The 13,900-nt window shown below is 41.7% G+C and overlaps 1 protein-coding gene across 2 annotated transcripts in view; it reads right to left on the reverse strand.

The window, feature by feature from the left end:
- Nucleotides 1-10,806, reverse strand: part of dbndd1 (dysbindin domain containing 1) — a 35,292-nt gene extending 24,486 nt beyond the window's left edge. Inside the window, exons 1-2 of one of the 2 annotated variants that reach the window (XM_010879373.4) lie at nt 10,692-10,806; nt 9,908-10,185 (exon numbers count right to left, since the gene is read on the reverse strand). In XM_010879373.4, the coding sequence (XP_010877675.2) occupies nt 9,908-9,938 (31 nt within the window). In that variant the 5' untranslated portion in view covers nt 9,939-10,185; nt 10,692-10,806. Of the gene's footprint in view, nt 1-9,907; nt 10,287-10,691 lie in introns of those variants that run through there. The other variant, XM_010879365.4, reaches the window with a different exon arrangement.
- Nucleotides 10,807-13,900: the final 3,094 nt, after the last annotated feature.

The following is a 13,900-nucleotide window of genomic DNA, read 5'->3' on the forward strand; positions in this document are numbered from 1 at the left end:
GGGTTAAGGTCATGCGAGTTTGCTGGCCAATTAAGAACAGGGATACCATGGTCCTTAAACCAGGTACTGGTAGCTTTGGCACTGGGAGCAGGTGCCAAGTGCTGTTGGAAAATGAAATCTGCATCTCCATAAAGTTGGTCAGCAGCAGGAAGCATGAAGTGCTCTAAAACTTCCTGGTAGACGACTGCGTTGACCTTGGACCTCAGAAAACACAGTGGACCAACACCAGCAGATGACATGGCACCCCAAACCATCACTGACTGTGGAAACTTTACACTGGACTTCAAGCAACCTGGATTCTGTGGCTCTCCTCTCTTCCTCCAGACTCAGGGACCTTGATTTCCAGAGGAAATGCAAAAAGCAGTCCAGTCCTTTTTGTCTTTAGCCCAGGCGAGACGCTTCTGAAGCTGTGTCTTGTTCAAGAATGGCTTGACACAAGGAATGCGACAGCTGAAACCCATGTCTGTGCGTGGTGGTTCTTGAAGCACTGACTCCAGCTGCAGTCCACTCTTTGTGAATCTCCCCCACATTTTTGAATGGGTTTTGTTTCACAATCCTCTCATGGGTGCGGTTATCCTTATTGTTTGTACACTTTTTTCTACCACATCTTTTCCTTCCCTTCGCCTCTCTATTAATGTGCTTGGACACAGAGCTCTGTGAACAGCCAGCCTCTTTAGCAATGACCTTTTGTGTCTTGCCCTCCTTGTGCAAGGTGTCAATGGTCGTCTTTTGGACAGCTGTCAAGTCAGCAGTCTTCCCCATGACTGTGTTGCCTACAGAACTAGATTGAGAGACCATTTAAAGGCCTTTGCAGGTGTTTTGGGTTAATTAGCTGATTAGAGTGTTGCACCAGGTGTCTTCAATATTGAACCTTTACAAAATATTCAAATTTTCTGAGATACTGAATTTGGGGTATTCATTAGTTGTCAGTTATAATCATCAAAATTAAAAGAAATAAACACTTGAAATATATCAGTCTGTGTATTATATATTACATTATACAAGTTTCACTTTTTGAATGGAATTACTGAAATAAATCAACTTTTTGATGATATTCTAATTTTATGACCAGCACCTGTATATACACACATTAATATAATATACATTACTATGTTGTTTTGTTTTACAGATGAACACTAAATATCCCAAAAATTAATTTAGCTCGACTTTCATGTGCCTAAGACTTTTGCACAGTACTGTTTTTGCCACTGACAAAGATTGGAAAGTTACACAAATGAGCCCACAAGGGTGTTTTTTGTATGTTAAGAAACTCACTCAGCTCATGGTAGAATTAACAGGTCTCTATGCCACTCTGTCCATTCCTTTATATTACAGGTCTAGCGATGAGCATACATTAGTGACTGCAGTCATGTTCTTTGTTTGAGGTGACCAGACAGGCGTTCTTCAAGTGACAGTTCCTGTGTTTGATGGCCTGTCCATCCCTGTCCTCTAAAGTGATGCCAAAACAGCCATGCCAATTACCAGAAACTATCACATTACATAACATTACCAACACAGCCATCACACTGTCTCCCAAGTGTAGGTTAATCAGAAATTAGGAAAGAAAAGGAACCAGGCAAGCCTAGTTCGGCCGGCCTGCGTTTAGAAAGAATGAATGATGATGCCCTTGCTGAATTCAAATCAGGGTCTCCTATGTGACAGACTGTGTCTTTAACCACTACGCCACTAAGCTATACATGTCCAGAGTGTTTTGCATTGTTAGACCAATTAGTTGAAACTCCACGGTTCTCGAAACTAGTTCCTTTCATTAACGAAAATCCAAACCAACAACATGTATAACAGGGTTGATACACTATATTCAATGTGTTAAATTAGAAAGAGATTACTGTAGGGACCAATTGGGACATATTACCTCGTAAAAAGATTGCGTCTTGACATTCAGTAATTTTGTCACTCCAAGTTTTAATATTTAGCTAGACACCATTAAGCGTTGTGTTAAACTGACAAACATTTCTTATTAAGTTGACTTCAACCACAAATAGCATCTGTGAACTGTATGGCTTTTGCCACTGGCCGTTTTAACAGCTTATTAGCCAATAACAGGCTTACTAGTATCTACTTATTATTAAAAGCGATTTCATTTCATGGCACAACAGCGTTCTTCTTTCATTCGTGAATAACATTGATACAATAACTATCCATATAGGTGATGATAACTGACATTGTCATCAAATGTAAAGATGTAAATCGTGATCGTGGACCAAACCTATTTTACTGTGCAAGGGGTTGTGATCTATATCATCCCGAAATGCATGCATGGATGTGCACCTTGAAACTCCAGCAGAAATAGTCACAATATACAGTCATGGCCAAGTGTTTTTCCAGAAAATCAAGTATTTCTCACAGAAAAGTATTGCATTAACACGTTTTGCTATACACATGTTTATTCCCTTTGTGTGTATTGGAACAAAACAAAAGAAAGAAGGAAAAAAAGCAAATTGGACATTGCACACAAAACCCCAAAAATGGGCTGGACAAAATTATTGGCACCCTTTCGAAATTGTGGATAAATAAGATTGTTTCAAGCATGTGATGCTCCTTTAAACTCACCTGGGGCAAGTAACAGGTGTGGGCAATATAAAAATCACACCTGAAAGCAGATAAAAAGGAGAGAAGTTGACTTAGACATAAAAAAGCAATACTACATTTTGCCAAATATACTTGAGTAAGCCAAAATCCTTCTGGGAAAACGTCTTGTGGACAGATGAGACCAAGATAGAGCTTTTTGGTAAAGCACATCATTCTACTGTTTACCGAAAATGGAATGAGGCCTACAAAGATAAGAACACAGTACCTACAGCCAAATATGGTGGAGGTTCAAAGATGTTTTGGGGTTGTTTTGCTGCCTCTGGCACTGGGTGCCTTGACTGTGTGCAAGGCATCATGAAATCTGAGGATTACCAAAGGATTTTGGGTCGCAATGTAGGGCCCAGTGTCAAAATGCTGGGTTTGCGTCCGAGATCGTGGGTCTTCCAGCAGGACAATGACCCCAAACATACTTCAAAAAGCACACAGAAATGGATGGCAACAAAGTGCTGGAGAGTTCTGAAGTGGCCAGCAATGAGTCCAGATCTAAATCCCATTGAACACCTGTGGAGAGTTCTTAAAATTGCTGTTGGGAAAAGGCGCCCTTCCAATATGAGAGACCTGGAGCAGTTTGCAAAGGAAGAGTGGTCCAGAATTCCGGGTGAGAGGTGTAAGAAGCTTATTGATGGTTATAGGAAGCGATTGATTTCAGTTACTTTTTCCAAAGGGTGTGCAACCAAATATTAAGTTAAGGGTGCCAATAATTTTGTCCAGCCCAGTTTTTTCCTTCTTTCTTTTGTTTTGTTCCAATACACACAAAGGGAATAAACCTGTGTATAGCAAAACATGTGTTAATGCAATACTTTTCTGTGAGAAATACTTGATTTTCTGGAAACATTTCTGGGGTGCCAACACTTTTGACCATGACTGTAATCATTAACAGTTTTATTTTAGGCTTACTATATAATGTTTCTACTGAAGCTTGAAGCCAGTGAGATTTCATGGCACAATAACGTTCGTTTTTCTTTCATTCGTGAATGACATTGATACAATAACTATCAATATAGGTGACAATAACTGACTTTTGCGTCTAGTGAAAAGACGAAAGAATCATGGAAACCCTTGCCCTTTTACTGTGCAAGAGGGTTGAGGTCTATAAAACCGTAAACAGTTTTATTTTAGGCTTACTATAACATAGCTACTGAAGCTTGTAGCCAGTGAAGTTTTAGTCTATCCTGAACTAACCCTAAGGCATACTTAGTTCTGTTCGAGGTCGAACACCGGTCGCCCATGTGGCAGTCTGAGTCTCTAACCGCTACACTATTTAACAACAGTCAGTAAGTCAGAGACATTCACTCTTCTTGGCCGGCTCAACTTAAGCAGTCCGGCAAAAAGCAAAAAATTACATCAGAGATGTGGTCACATTTATTATCTCTAAGTACCCTTATTCACACTGTGGTAGAAAGCACTATCTCGAAAGGTAGTGACTTGAGAGTGAGATTTCCGAAAGGTTTTACTACAAAACAATCTATCAGTTAGATTATTCTTCAGTACATTACAGGGAAATACTACATCATACTGAAAAAATACCCAATGTTCCTGGCTGTCACCCCCCCCAGTGAAGAACTAATGATAATCTAGGGGCAAACTGACTCCAGGGCCACATCAGACTTAGAAATTCAACAGAGGGCCGCCCATTTTCATTTCCCTCTGATATATTTGTAAAAATGTATTTGCGGGCCAGAAAACATCAGTAATTAAAAAGTTAATGCACTCACACACATCCTCTCGCATACAACACTCTCTTTCACTCATATACAGTGGGGAGAACAAGTATTTGATACACTGACGATTTTGCAGGTTTTCCCACTTACAATGCATGCAGTCTGTAATTTTATCATAGGTACTCTTCAACTGTGAGTGACGGAATCTAAAACAAAAATCCAGAAAATCCCATTGTATGATTTTTAAGTAATTCATTTGCATTTTATTGCATGACATAAGTATTTCATACATCAGAAAAGCAGAACTTAATATTTGGTACAGAAACCTTTGTTTGCAGTTACAGAGATCATACGTTTCTTTGAGACTGTGGTCCCAGCTCTCTTCAGGTCATTGACCAGGTCCTGCCGTGTAGTTCTGGGCTGATCCCTCACCTTCCTCATGATCATTGATGCCCCACAAGGTGAGATCTTGCATGGAGCTCCAGACCGAGGGAGATTGACCGTCATCTTGAACTTCTTCCATTTTCTAATAATTGCACCAACAGTTGTTGCCTTCTCACCAAGCTGCGTGCCTATTGTCCAAGGCTGGCCCATCCCAGCCTTGTGCAGGTCTACAATTTTATCTCTGATGTCCTTACACAGCTCTCTGGTCTTGGCCATTGTGGAGAGGTTGGAGTCTGTTTGATTGAGTGTGTGGACAGGTGTCTTTTATACAAGTAACTAGTTCAAACAGGTGGAGTTAATACAGGTAATGAGTGGAGAACAGGAGGGCTTCTTAAAGAAAAACTAACAGGTCTGTGAGAGCCGGAATTCTTACTGGTTGGTAGGTGATCAAATACTTATGTCATGCAATAAAATGCAAATTAATAATTTCAAAATCATACAATGTGATTTTTGTTTTAGATTCCGTCTCTCACAGTTGAAGAGTACCTATGATAAAAATTACAGACCTCTACATGTAGGAAGTAGGAAAACCTGATAAATCGGCAGTGTATCAAATACTTGTTCAGTCCAGGTTGACACACCACTCTCTCTCTATCACTCTCCAAAACATATTTTCTTTAGCTTTACACAATTCACCTTGGTGAACTATTTTGTGATAAAACTTTTGTTCAATTTGCAAAAACAGCTTGGACTGTGGATTAAACCTCTGGAAAGACAGCGATGGAAAGAGACGGACATGTGATTACAAATCCACGGTGGACCTTCTTTGCATAGATGGAATTGTTCTAATATACTGTAAGACATTCCTTTCAGGAAGACTACATTGCACAAGTCACCTAAATCATTGATAGATATTCTCCAGGGTGCGGGGGTGCCCCTTTGAAGATAAACCAACATCCACAGAAACCCTCTGTTTTCTCCCAGTAGTACACACCAGAACATTCTATAGACACATACATTCTTTCCCAGTCATCTACATTGCATACTTCCTTACTCTAATAGAAATACATCATCAAACATACACAAATGTACACTTAATCAAACAAGCAGAAACACACGCACACACACTGGTCTTAGGGAGGAGTCCTATACAAACTTCTAACTCCACCCAATCTCCAGGTGGCCCATGAGTAACATCCTCCCATGTCATTGACTCTGCAGTAAGAGCAGAACACAGCAGAAAGGAAGGAAAGGAGAAAGGGATGGAGATAAGTGAAAAAGAAGAGCGTGAGATCAGGATGAGAGTGGGAAAAGAGAAAGAGAGCGAGAGAGAGAGATGAGAGCATAGCAGGATCCCCACAGGGTCACTACAGGGCTTCCCTCCCTGGCCATCTGACATCGTCGTGGTGTCTCTTCTCATAATGCACAGTCATGGTGGAAACATCACCGTCTCTGTGGGCCCAGCAGGATTGGCCAAGCATGTGCGCGTGTGTGCGTATGTGCGTCTTTGTGTGTGTGACATTACAAAAAGCTGGAGAAAGACATGGCACAGTCCGTGTGGATCTGGGACGTGTGTTTGTTTGTCTGTGGATGTGTCTTTGTGTGCCTGGGTCTGTGTGCATGTGTCATATATGTGTCTCTCAGCGTGTTTTATGCGAGTGTGTTTTGTATGTTCTTATGGCCTGTAAGTGCGTTCTAATTTGTCTCTGTGTGTCTCGCCGTTTCATACTGGGAGAAGGATGTGGCATTTCAGAGGGCTGGGAGGAGAATCACAGATTAAACATAATGGATGCCTATTTCACCCTGGAGTCACGCTTGCTGTTGGCTATCGATTTATTTCAGCTTTGAGATTCCAAACAAGCCGAAAGAGGGCTCCACTTTCCCTTCTCGATATTATTGTGTTGACACTATCTATTGTCTGCTCCTTGATCTTGTCTGTTAACTCCACTGTCTGTCTGCCCCTCCGCCGCGCAGTTACGCACAATTCATGTTTACGCCATATCAGTAGCCTGATGTAGTGGAAATGTTTTTAGGCACATCAAAATATCACTTATTTTAGTGTAATTAATGGCATGTAACAAACTGCCTTGCTTATTTTAATTGGTACGCCAGCCAGTACCGTTCATAATAATGTGTACTGTAAAGAGTGCTCTAGCACTATGGGTCCATTGCACTGAAGGAACAAAACTATAGCAGTTGTGCAAGTATGAACTCGCTTTCATGGTGCTTGTTTGTTTTTCCATGGAGTTGGAAACAGGGCTTGGTTTAATTCACAATAAAAACCACTACACATAATTTAATGACAGAGACCAATGGCGCGATAAGACATGGAAACTGTTGCTGTGGGACAGGATGGAGGTTTGCTGGTGTAGTTTGCAGAGCAATTGTTTGCCCATCCTTTTGAATTTGGTTTGTGGGCAGCATCAGAGACCACACAGAAAACAGGAGACAGCTTAGAAGGATGGCAATGCTTATGGAAGCACTTTCCATACAACAAGAGGATCGAAAAAAGAAACGCTCACGAGTACTAACTTAATGGGTATCTGTTCTCAACATTCTCTTTAAATCAGCACAAAATGGTGTGCAGTATGGTCAGCTATTCAGCAAATGCTTACACTTGACCCTCCTGACGTCCAAAACTACGGCCCGATCCATTCTGCCTTGCCTTTCCAAAAGACTTGAGCGTTGTGCCACTCACCAACCCTTCTGTAACCAGTCAGGCCTCAAGATAGATCACACAACTGGGAACGCTGTCCTCTGTGTCACAGAGGCTTTTCGTACGGCCCAAGCGTCCTCTCTCATGTTCCCAGCCGCTGCCTATGACAATGTGAGTCATATCTGCTTGGCAGATATCTTTCTTGACCCACCACCTCAAGCTCACCCTTGACAAGATGGAGCTGGCCTTCATCCAAGAGAAAGCATGTCCACTCCAAGATCTCTCCATACAGGTTAGCAACACCAAGGTGTTCATCACCGAGAGTGAAAAGACCCTTGGCATGACCCTAGACAACAGTGACTCGCTACTGCAGGTTCAAACTCTACAACATTCGTAGAGTACAACTTTACTTCACCAAGGAAGCAGCACAGGTTCTAATCCAGACACTTGTCATCTGGTCTACTCACTGTTGGTAGGTCTTCAGACATGTGCCACCTAACCCCTGCAGCTGATCCAAAATCTTTTGGTGTTCAGCCTTCCCAAGGTCTCCCATGTTACCCTGCCCCTTCACTCACTCCACTGGCTTCTTGTTAAAGCTTGCATTTACTATGGAGCAGCAATGGAATGAGTTCCTTCCTAACTTCAGGTAATGCTCAAACCCTACATCGGCATCCAAGCTCTTCATTCTGACCTGTCAAAACACTTCTCAGTCCGTGCAACCCAATGGTAGAACCAGCTATCTTTTGAGACCAGAACCACAGAGTCCTTGCTCATTTAGAAAACATCATATACCCTACATTTTTAAAGAGTATCACCGCACCGTTGCCTTTGTAAACTAATGCTTGCTATATTATTTATATTGTCTTCCATCATTCACAGATGTTCCTGATAGTTACTTCACTGAATAGGGCGTACTGAGTTCCACAAAGCTTTCATAAGATTTCTGCTATGAAAATTGTGTTATTGCCTACAGTCTGGTTCCAGGACCAAGTGGGCCATGGAGATGAAATAGTAACTGTGATAGACAGCCTAGCACAGCACAGCCCTACAGGGGCAAAACACTTAAAGATGCTGCATAGTGTCAGGAGACTTACTGAAATGCTTGATTGAACCAGGTATTGTAGTTAATGTATGTGGTAGAGCACTGTGTATAGATGTGTTATACTGTAAAGGCCTAGTGGTAGAGCACTTTGTGTAGATGTGTCATACTGTAAAGGCCTAGTGGTAGAGCACTGTGTATAGATGTGTCATACTGTAAAGGCCTAGTGGTAGAGCACTTTGTGTAGATGTGTCATACTGTAAAGGCCTAGTGGTAGAGCACTGTGTATAGATGTGTCATACTGTAAAGGCCTAGTGGTACAGCACTGTGTATAGATGTGTCATACTGTAAAGGCCTAGTGGTAGAGCACTTTGTGTAGATGTGTCATACTGTAAAGGCCTAGTGGTAGAGCACTGTGTATAGATGTGTCATACTGTAAAGGCCTAGTGGTAGAGCACTGTGTATAGATGTGACATATGCTGACCACCAGTCTGTTAAATGGCACATGTCAACACCAACAGTGAAAGACGTGTGTTGTTTGAAAGCAAGCTCTTTTAGGTTTGGGCATTCACTACTCCTAGCAATCACGTGAATCAGCTCCCCCTAGAGTGGTTTAAACGCACATACTCACACACAAAAACCTACTGAGATTGAATCCACCATCGTAGTTTAATCAAACTGTTGAAAGGCAGAATACATTTAAGTGGCAACTATCTTCCACCAGACTTAAAATATCCCTGTAATACGGAACAATCCACCCAAAAGACAATACTAAGATATGTTACACCAGTATCATTAATGGTATAATGATGAAGTCTAATTGACTGCATATTATCTGATTTACTAACTGGTCAACTAGATGGAGGTATGACTTACCTCAACATAGGTACAGGTCATTAAAACAGTTTTGTACATAACAACATCATCTAAAACCGAAGCTCAAATGTGTTTATATTATTTTCCTAACCATGTCTTTAACATTCACTATATATATCTAGTATACATTTCCTGCACAAAAAAATAGCAAGGTTCATTAATCTTATCTACCCTCCAATTCCGACCTGTAAAAACACTATTTAATGAATGTTGGGTACTGTACAACACACTGCAATATAATTTGCAGTCAATTCTGCTGGTAGGTATCAAAGGAACATAACCCTCTGATATGAGAATAAACTAGGCTATGGTAATGTATTAACCTGGTAGACAAAGGTGTTAATGGCTGAGCTAACGAAACAATCTCGGGTACAGGCGTCTGGGGTAAAACAGAGTACCTATGCTCAATAACCAATTCAGGGCTAGCAAAATTATAAACGTGACAATTCTAAAAGCTGGTATGAAAAACTAACATGGAGTAGACATAACACAATTGCCAACCGCGAACAAAACTCCATAGAAGACAACACAAAGTCAGTGTGGAAAGGCAGGGCTAAGGGTAGTCTGGGCTAATAGACTAACAGCCTGGACAGCTGCAGTAACAGCTGCAGGTCTATGATGGATGGATTCTATGCCAACATTGAATAACTGCGTTATTAAAGAACGCAAAGCTGCACCTACCTGGGCTACCTGCCCCTCCTTGTGCCTCCATGCAGCTGAGCCGAGAGTGCTGTGCTATCTACCACGGGAGCATGGAAGTGGTGAGAGTGACAGCGAGAGAGATGGAAGGAAGGAGAGAGAGATTTGTGTCGACTCTTGCTCTCCACAGCATCCGTATAGGTATTTGGTCCTTTATACCTCTACCGTTCTTTTCCTTACTGCCGGGTACTCATCCCTGCTCAAACCAATCTCAAGACCCCAGCCTGCTCAATACACTGCGTGCCGCTCTGGTGCGCTGCCTGCCTCACAGAGAGAGGGAGGGACTGAAATGAGGACAGAGCGAGATCACAGCAAAACGCAGAACCACTTTGTTCTGTTCTGTAACCACATTGTGAACAAACTCGGCAAATGCAGAATACAGAGAGATCCAGAGAGAGGGCGGGAGAATAAGGGGGAATAGAAAGTGAGAGAGCCGGGAACGCTGGCAGACTGCCAAAATTGAACTGCGGAGTGGTATTAGTGAAGCATTGGATAAAGTGAAAGAGGAGGGTACACCAAATTAGATGGTTGAGATCAAGGGATCACAGATTTGCAGTGTGTATGCGTACAAACCGCTTAATCCTCAATGTTTCAACTATTTCCAAGAGCAGTTTAACAATAATATGATAAGCATAAGATGAGTTTACTGTCGATATGTTTCCTGAACAGTTGCTATTTTCTCTAAAAAATGTTTTAAACAAAGCCATTTCCAGTGTCTAGCAACAATAATCGACAGGTTCAATAAGTCCCTTGTTATAAAAATCACCTTTTTATCCAGGGTCTCCAATTTTCTGCATGTAGATATTGGGATAATATTAGGTTTACTAATAGTCTCGTGTGACTGCTAGACTTCAGAGCGAGGGACACCTGCCGGTTGACACGTATTTTCCGGAGACATATGCTTCTGTCAATAGCAAACCTTTTATACTGAAACTTTATCGTATTATGGATTTCATGAACCAATCAGAACAAGCCACTGGCGTAAACAGGATAAGTCAAAGTCCAAATTAGTAACATAATATAGTATACGTTATAATACACTGAAAAAATATATAAACGTAACATTAAGTGTTAGTCTCATGTTTGAACTGAAATTAAATAGCCCAGAAATGTTCAAAAGACATGAAAACTTGATTTCTCTAATTGTGTGCACAAATGTGTTAACATAGTTTTCGTAAGCATCTCCTTTGCCAAAATTTTTAATCCACCTGAAAGGTGAGGCATATCAAGAACCTGATTATTGAGCAGCATGATCATTACACAGGTGCAACTTGTGTTTGGAAAGCATTGTGTACTCTTAAATGTGGCTGTGAAGTTATGGTATGGGCAGGCATAAGCTACTAACGAACAACAAACACAATTCCACATTTTAACAATTCCTGGGATCTGATAATATCCCAGTTCTTCCAAGGCTTGATACTCATCACTACTTGACTTTCTTTGTGCTGCTCTGGATCCACATGTACAGCATCACCCTTTAGTTCTCACCAATATCAAGCAACTTTGCAGAGTAATTTAAAGAGGAATAGGACAATATTCCACAATTAACAGCCTAATCAACTCTGTGGAGGAAGTGTTTTGGGCTGCCTGAGGCAAATGGTGGTCAAACCAGATATTGACTGGATTTTGAATCCACATCCATGCCTTTTTAAGGTATATGTGAACATCAGCTGCATTTCATTATTCAGAGGCATGTGAAATCCATAGGTAAGGGATTAATGAATTTATGTAAATTTAATGGTTTCCTTATATGAACTGCAACTCCGTAAAATCTTCAAAATTATTGAATGATGCAATTATATTTTTCTTCAGTGTAAATGGCAAAGATGCAGGATTAAGCTTGGCCAGGGTTAGGGAGCATAGAGGCTAAAATACTTCTAGTTGTTTCCTAAAGGAGTTGGAGCACTCTGATAAAAGGCACAGATTTAGTAATCTTTGTTCACATTAATACATTGTTCAGGATAAGAACAGGTGACTGACATTTTGATGCAAACTCTGAAGACGTCAATATGACATTGAGGTGTCAATCACCCATAATTCAACCTGTGTTTCCCTGGACTGGAGTGACCAGACAATATAGATGCATGTGATGTACTGTATGTTTGCCAATAAGTAAGATAATCAGCTACAGTAGATCCTAATTTTACAGCACTGAAGAAAAGGAATAGTGAAAGGTAAGGAGTAAGAGAGATTTGTTGTAGATTGTGACATGTTTTAGCTGAGATGGCCCTCTAGTGGGAAATACTGAAATCTCAGAGTTCAATACGAAAACATAAAAACATTCCAGCATGTATGGATTCCAGTCTGAACAGTTTGAGTGAGCAGCATAATAAAAACCAGAATGGCACCAATATGGTTTAGCACACACTTACACCAATCAGCCATAACAATATGACCACTGACAGGTGACGCGAATAACACTGATACACCGATCAGCCATAACAATATGACCACTGACAGGTGAAGTGAATAACACTGATAACCTTGTTATCATGGCACCTGTCAGTGGGTGGGATATATTAGGCAGCAAGTGAACATTCTGTCCTCAAAGTTGATGTGTAAGAAGCAGGAAAAATAGCCAAGCATAAGGATCTCAGCGACTTTGACAAAGGCCAAATTGTGATGGCTAGATGACTGGGTCAGAGCATCTCCAAAACTGCAGCCCTTGTGGGGTGTTCCTGGTCTGCAGTGGTCAGTACCTACTGTATCAAAAGTGGTCCAAGAAAGGAAAAGCGGTGAACCGGCAACAGGGTCATGGGCGGCCAAGGCACATTGATGCACGTGAGGAGTGAAGGCTGGCCTGTGTGGTCCGATCCAACAGACAAGCTACTGTAGCTCAAATTGCTGAAAATGTTCATGCTGGTACTGATAGAAAGGTGTCAGAACACACAGTGCATTGCAGTTGCATATGGGGCTGTGTAGCCGCAGACCAGTTAGGGTGAACATGCTGACCCCTGTCCACTGTGGAAAGTGCCTACAATGGGCACCTGAACATCAGAACTGGACCACTGAGCAAAGGAAGAAGATGGCCTGGTCTGATGGTCTGATCACGTTTTCTTTTACATCACGCGAATGGCCAGGTGCATGTGCGTCGCTTACCTGGAGAACACACTGCACCAGGATGCACTATGGGAAGGAGGCAAGCTGGCGAAGGCACTGTGATGCTTTGGGCAATGTTCTGCTGGGAAACCTTAGGTGCTGACATTCATGTGGATGTTACTTTGACATGTACCACCTACCTAAGCAATGTTTCAGACAATGTGCACCCTTTCATGGCAACGGAATTCCCTGATGGCATTGGCCAATTTCAGCAGGATAATGCACCCTGTCACAAAGCAAAAGTGGTTCAGGAATGGTCTGAGGAACACAACAACGAGTTCAAGGCATTGACTTGGCCTCCAAATTCCACAGATCTCAATCCAATCGAGCATCTATGGGATGTGTTGGACAAACAGGTCCAAACCATGGAGGCCCCACCTTGCAAGTTACAGGACTTAAAGGATCTGCTGTTAACGTCTTGGTGCCAGATACCACAGCACACCTTCAGAGGTCTAGTGGAGTCCATGTCTCGACAGGTCAGGGCTGTTTTGGCAGCAGAAGGGGGATCAACTCAATATTAGGCAGGTTGTCATGATGTTAAGACTCATCGGTTTATATAGTCAACTGCCCCGCATCTACTGCTGTGGAGAAAACGTTATTAAAATATATAACATCAACAATTGAAAATGTAATTCTTTTTGTTTTGTTAGGTGCATTCTGAAAGTATTCATAACCCTTCACTTTTACATTTTTTTTAATGTTTCAGCCTTATTCTAAAAGGGATTAAATAGATTTTTTACTCATCAATCTACACACTATACTCTCTACTGACCAAACAAAAACAGCCAAACCTTTTGCCTCCCTGTAGTGCAGGGCCTGGTTCTCGCATCCCCACACAGGAACTGTGATGCTCTGTCAGTGAGACCACCGGGTTCT

The sequence above is a fragment of the Esox lucius genome, chromosome 2 (genome assembly GCF_011004845.1).
Source record: "Esox lucius isolate fEsoLuc1 chromosome 2, fEsoLuc1.pri, whole genome shotgun sequence".
Lineage (NCBI taxonomy): Eukaryota > Metazoa > Chordata > Actinopteri > Esociformes > Esocidae > Esox > Esox lucius.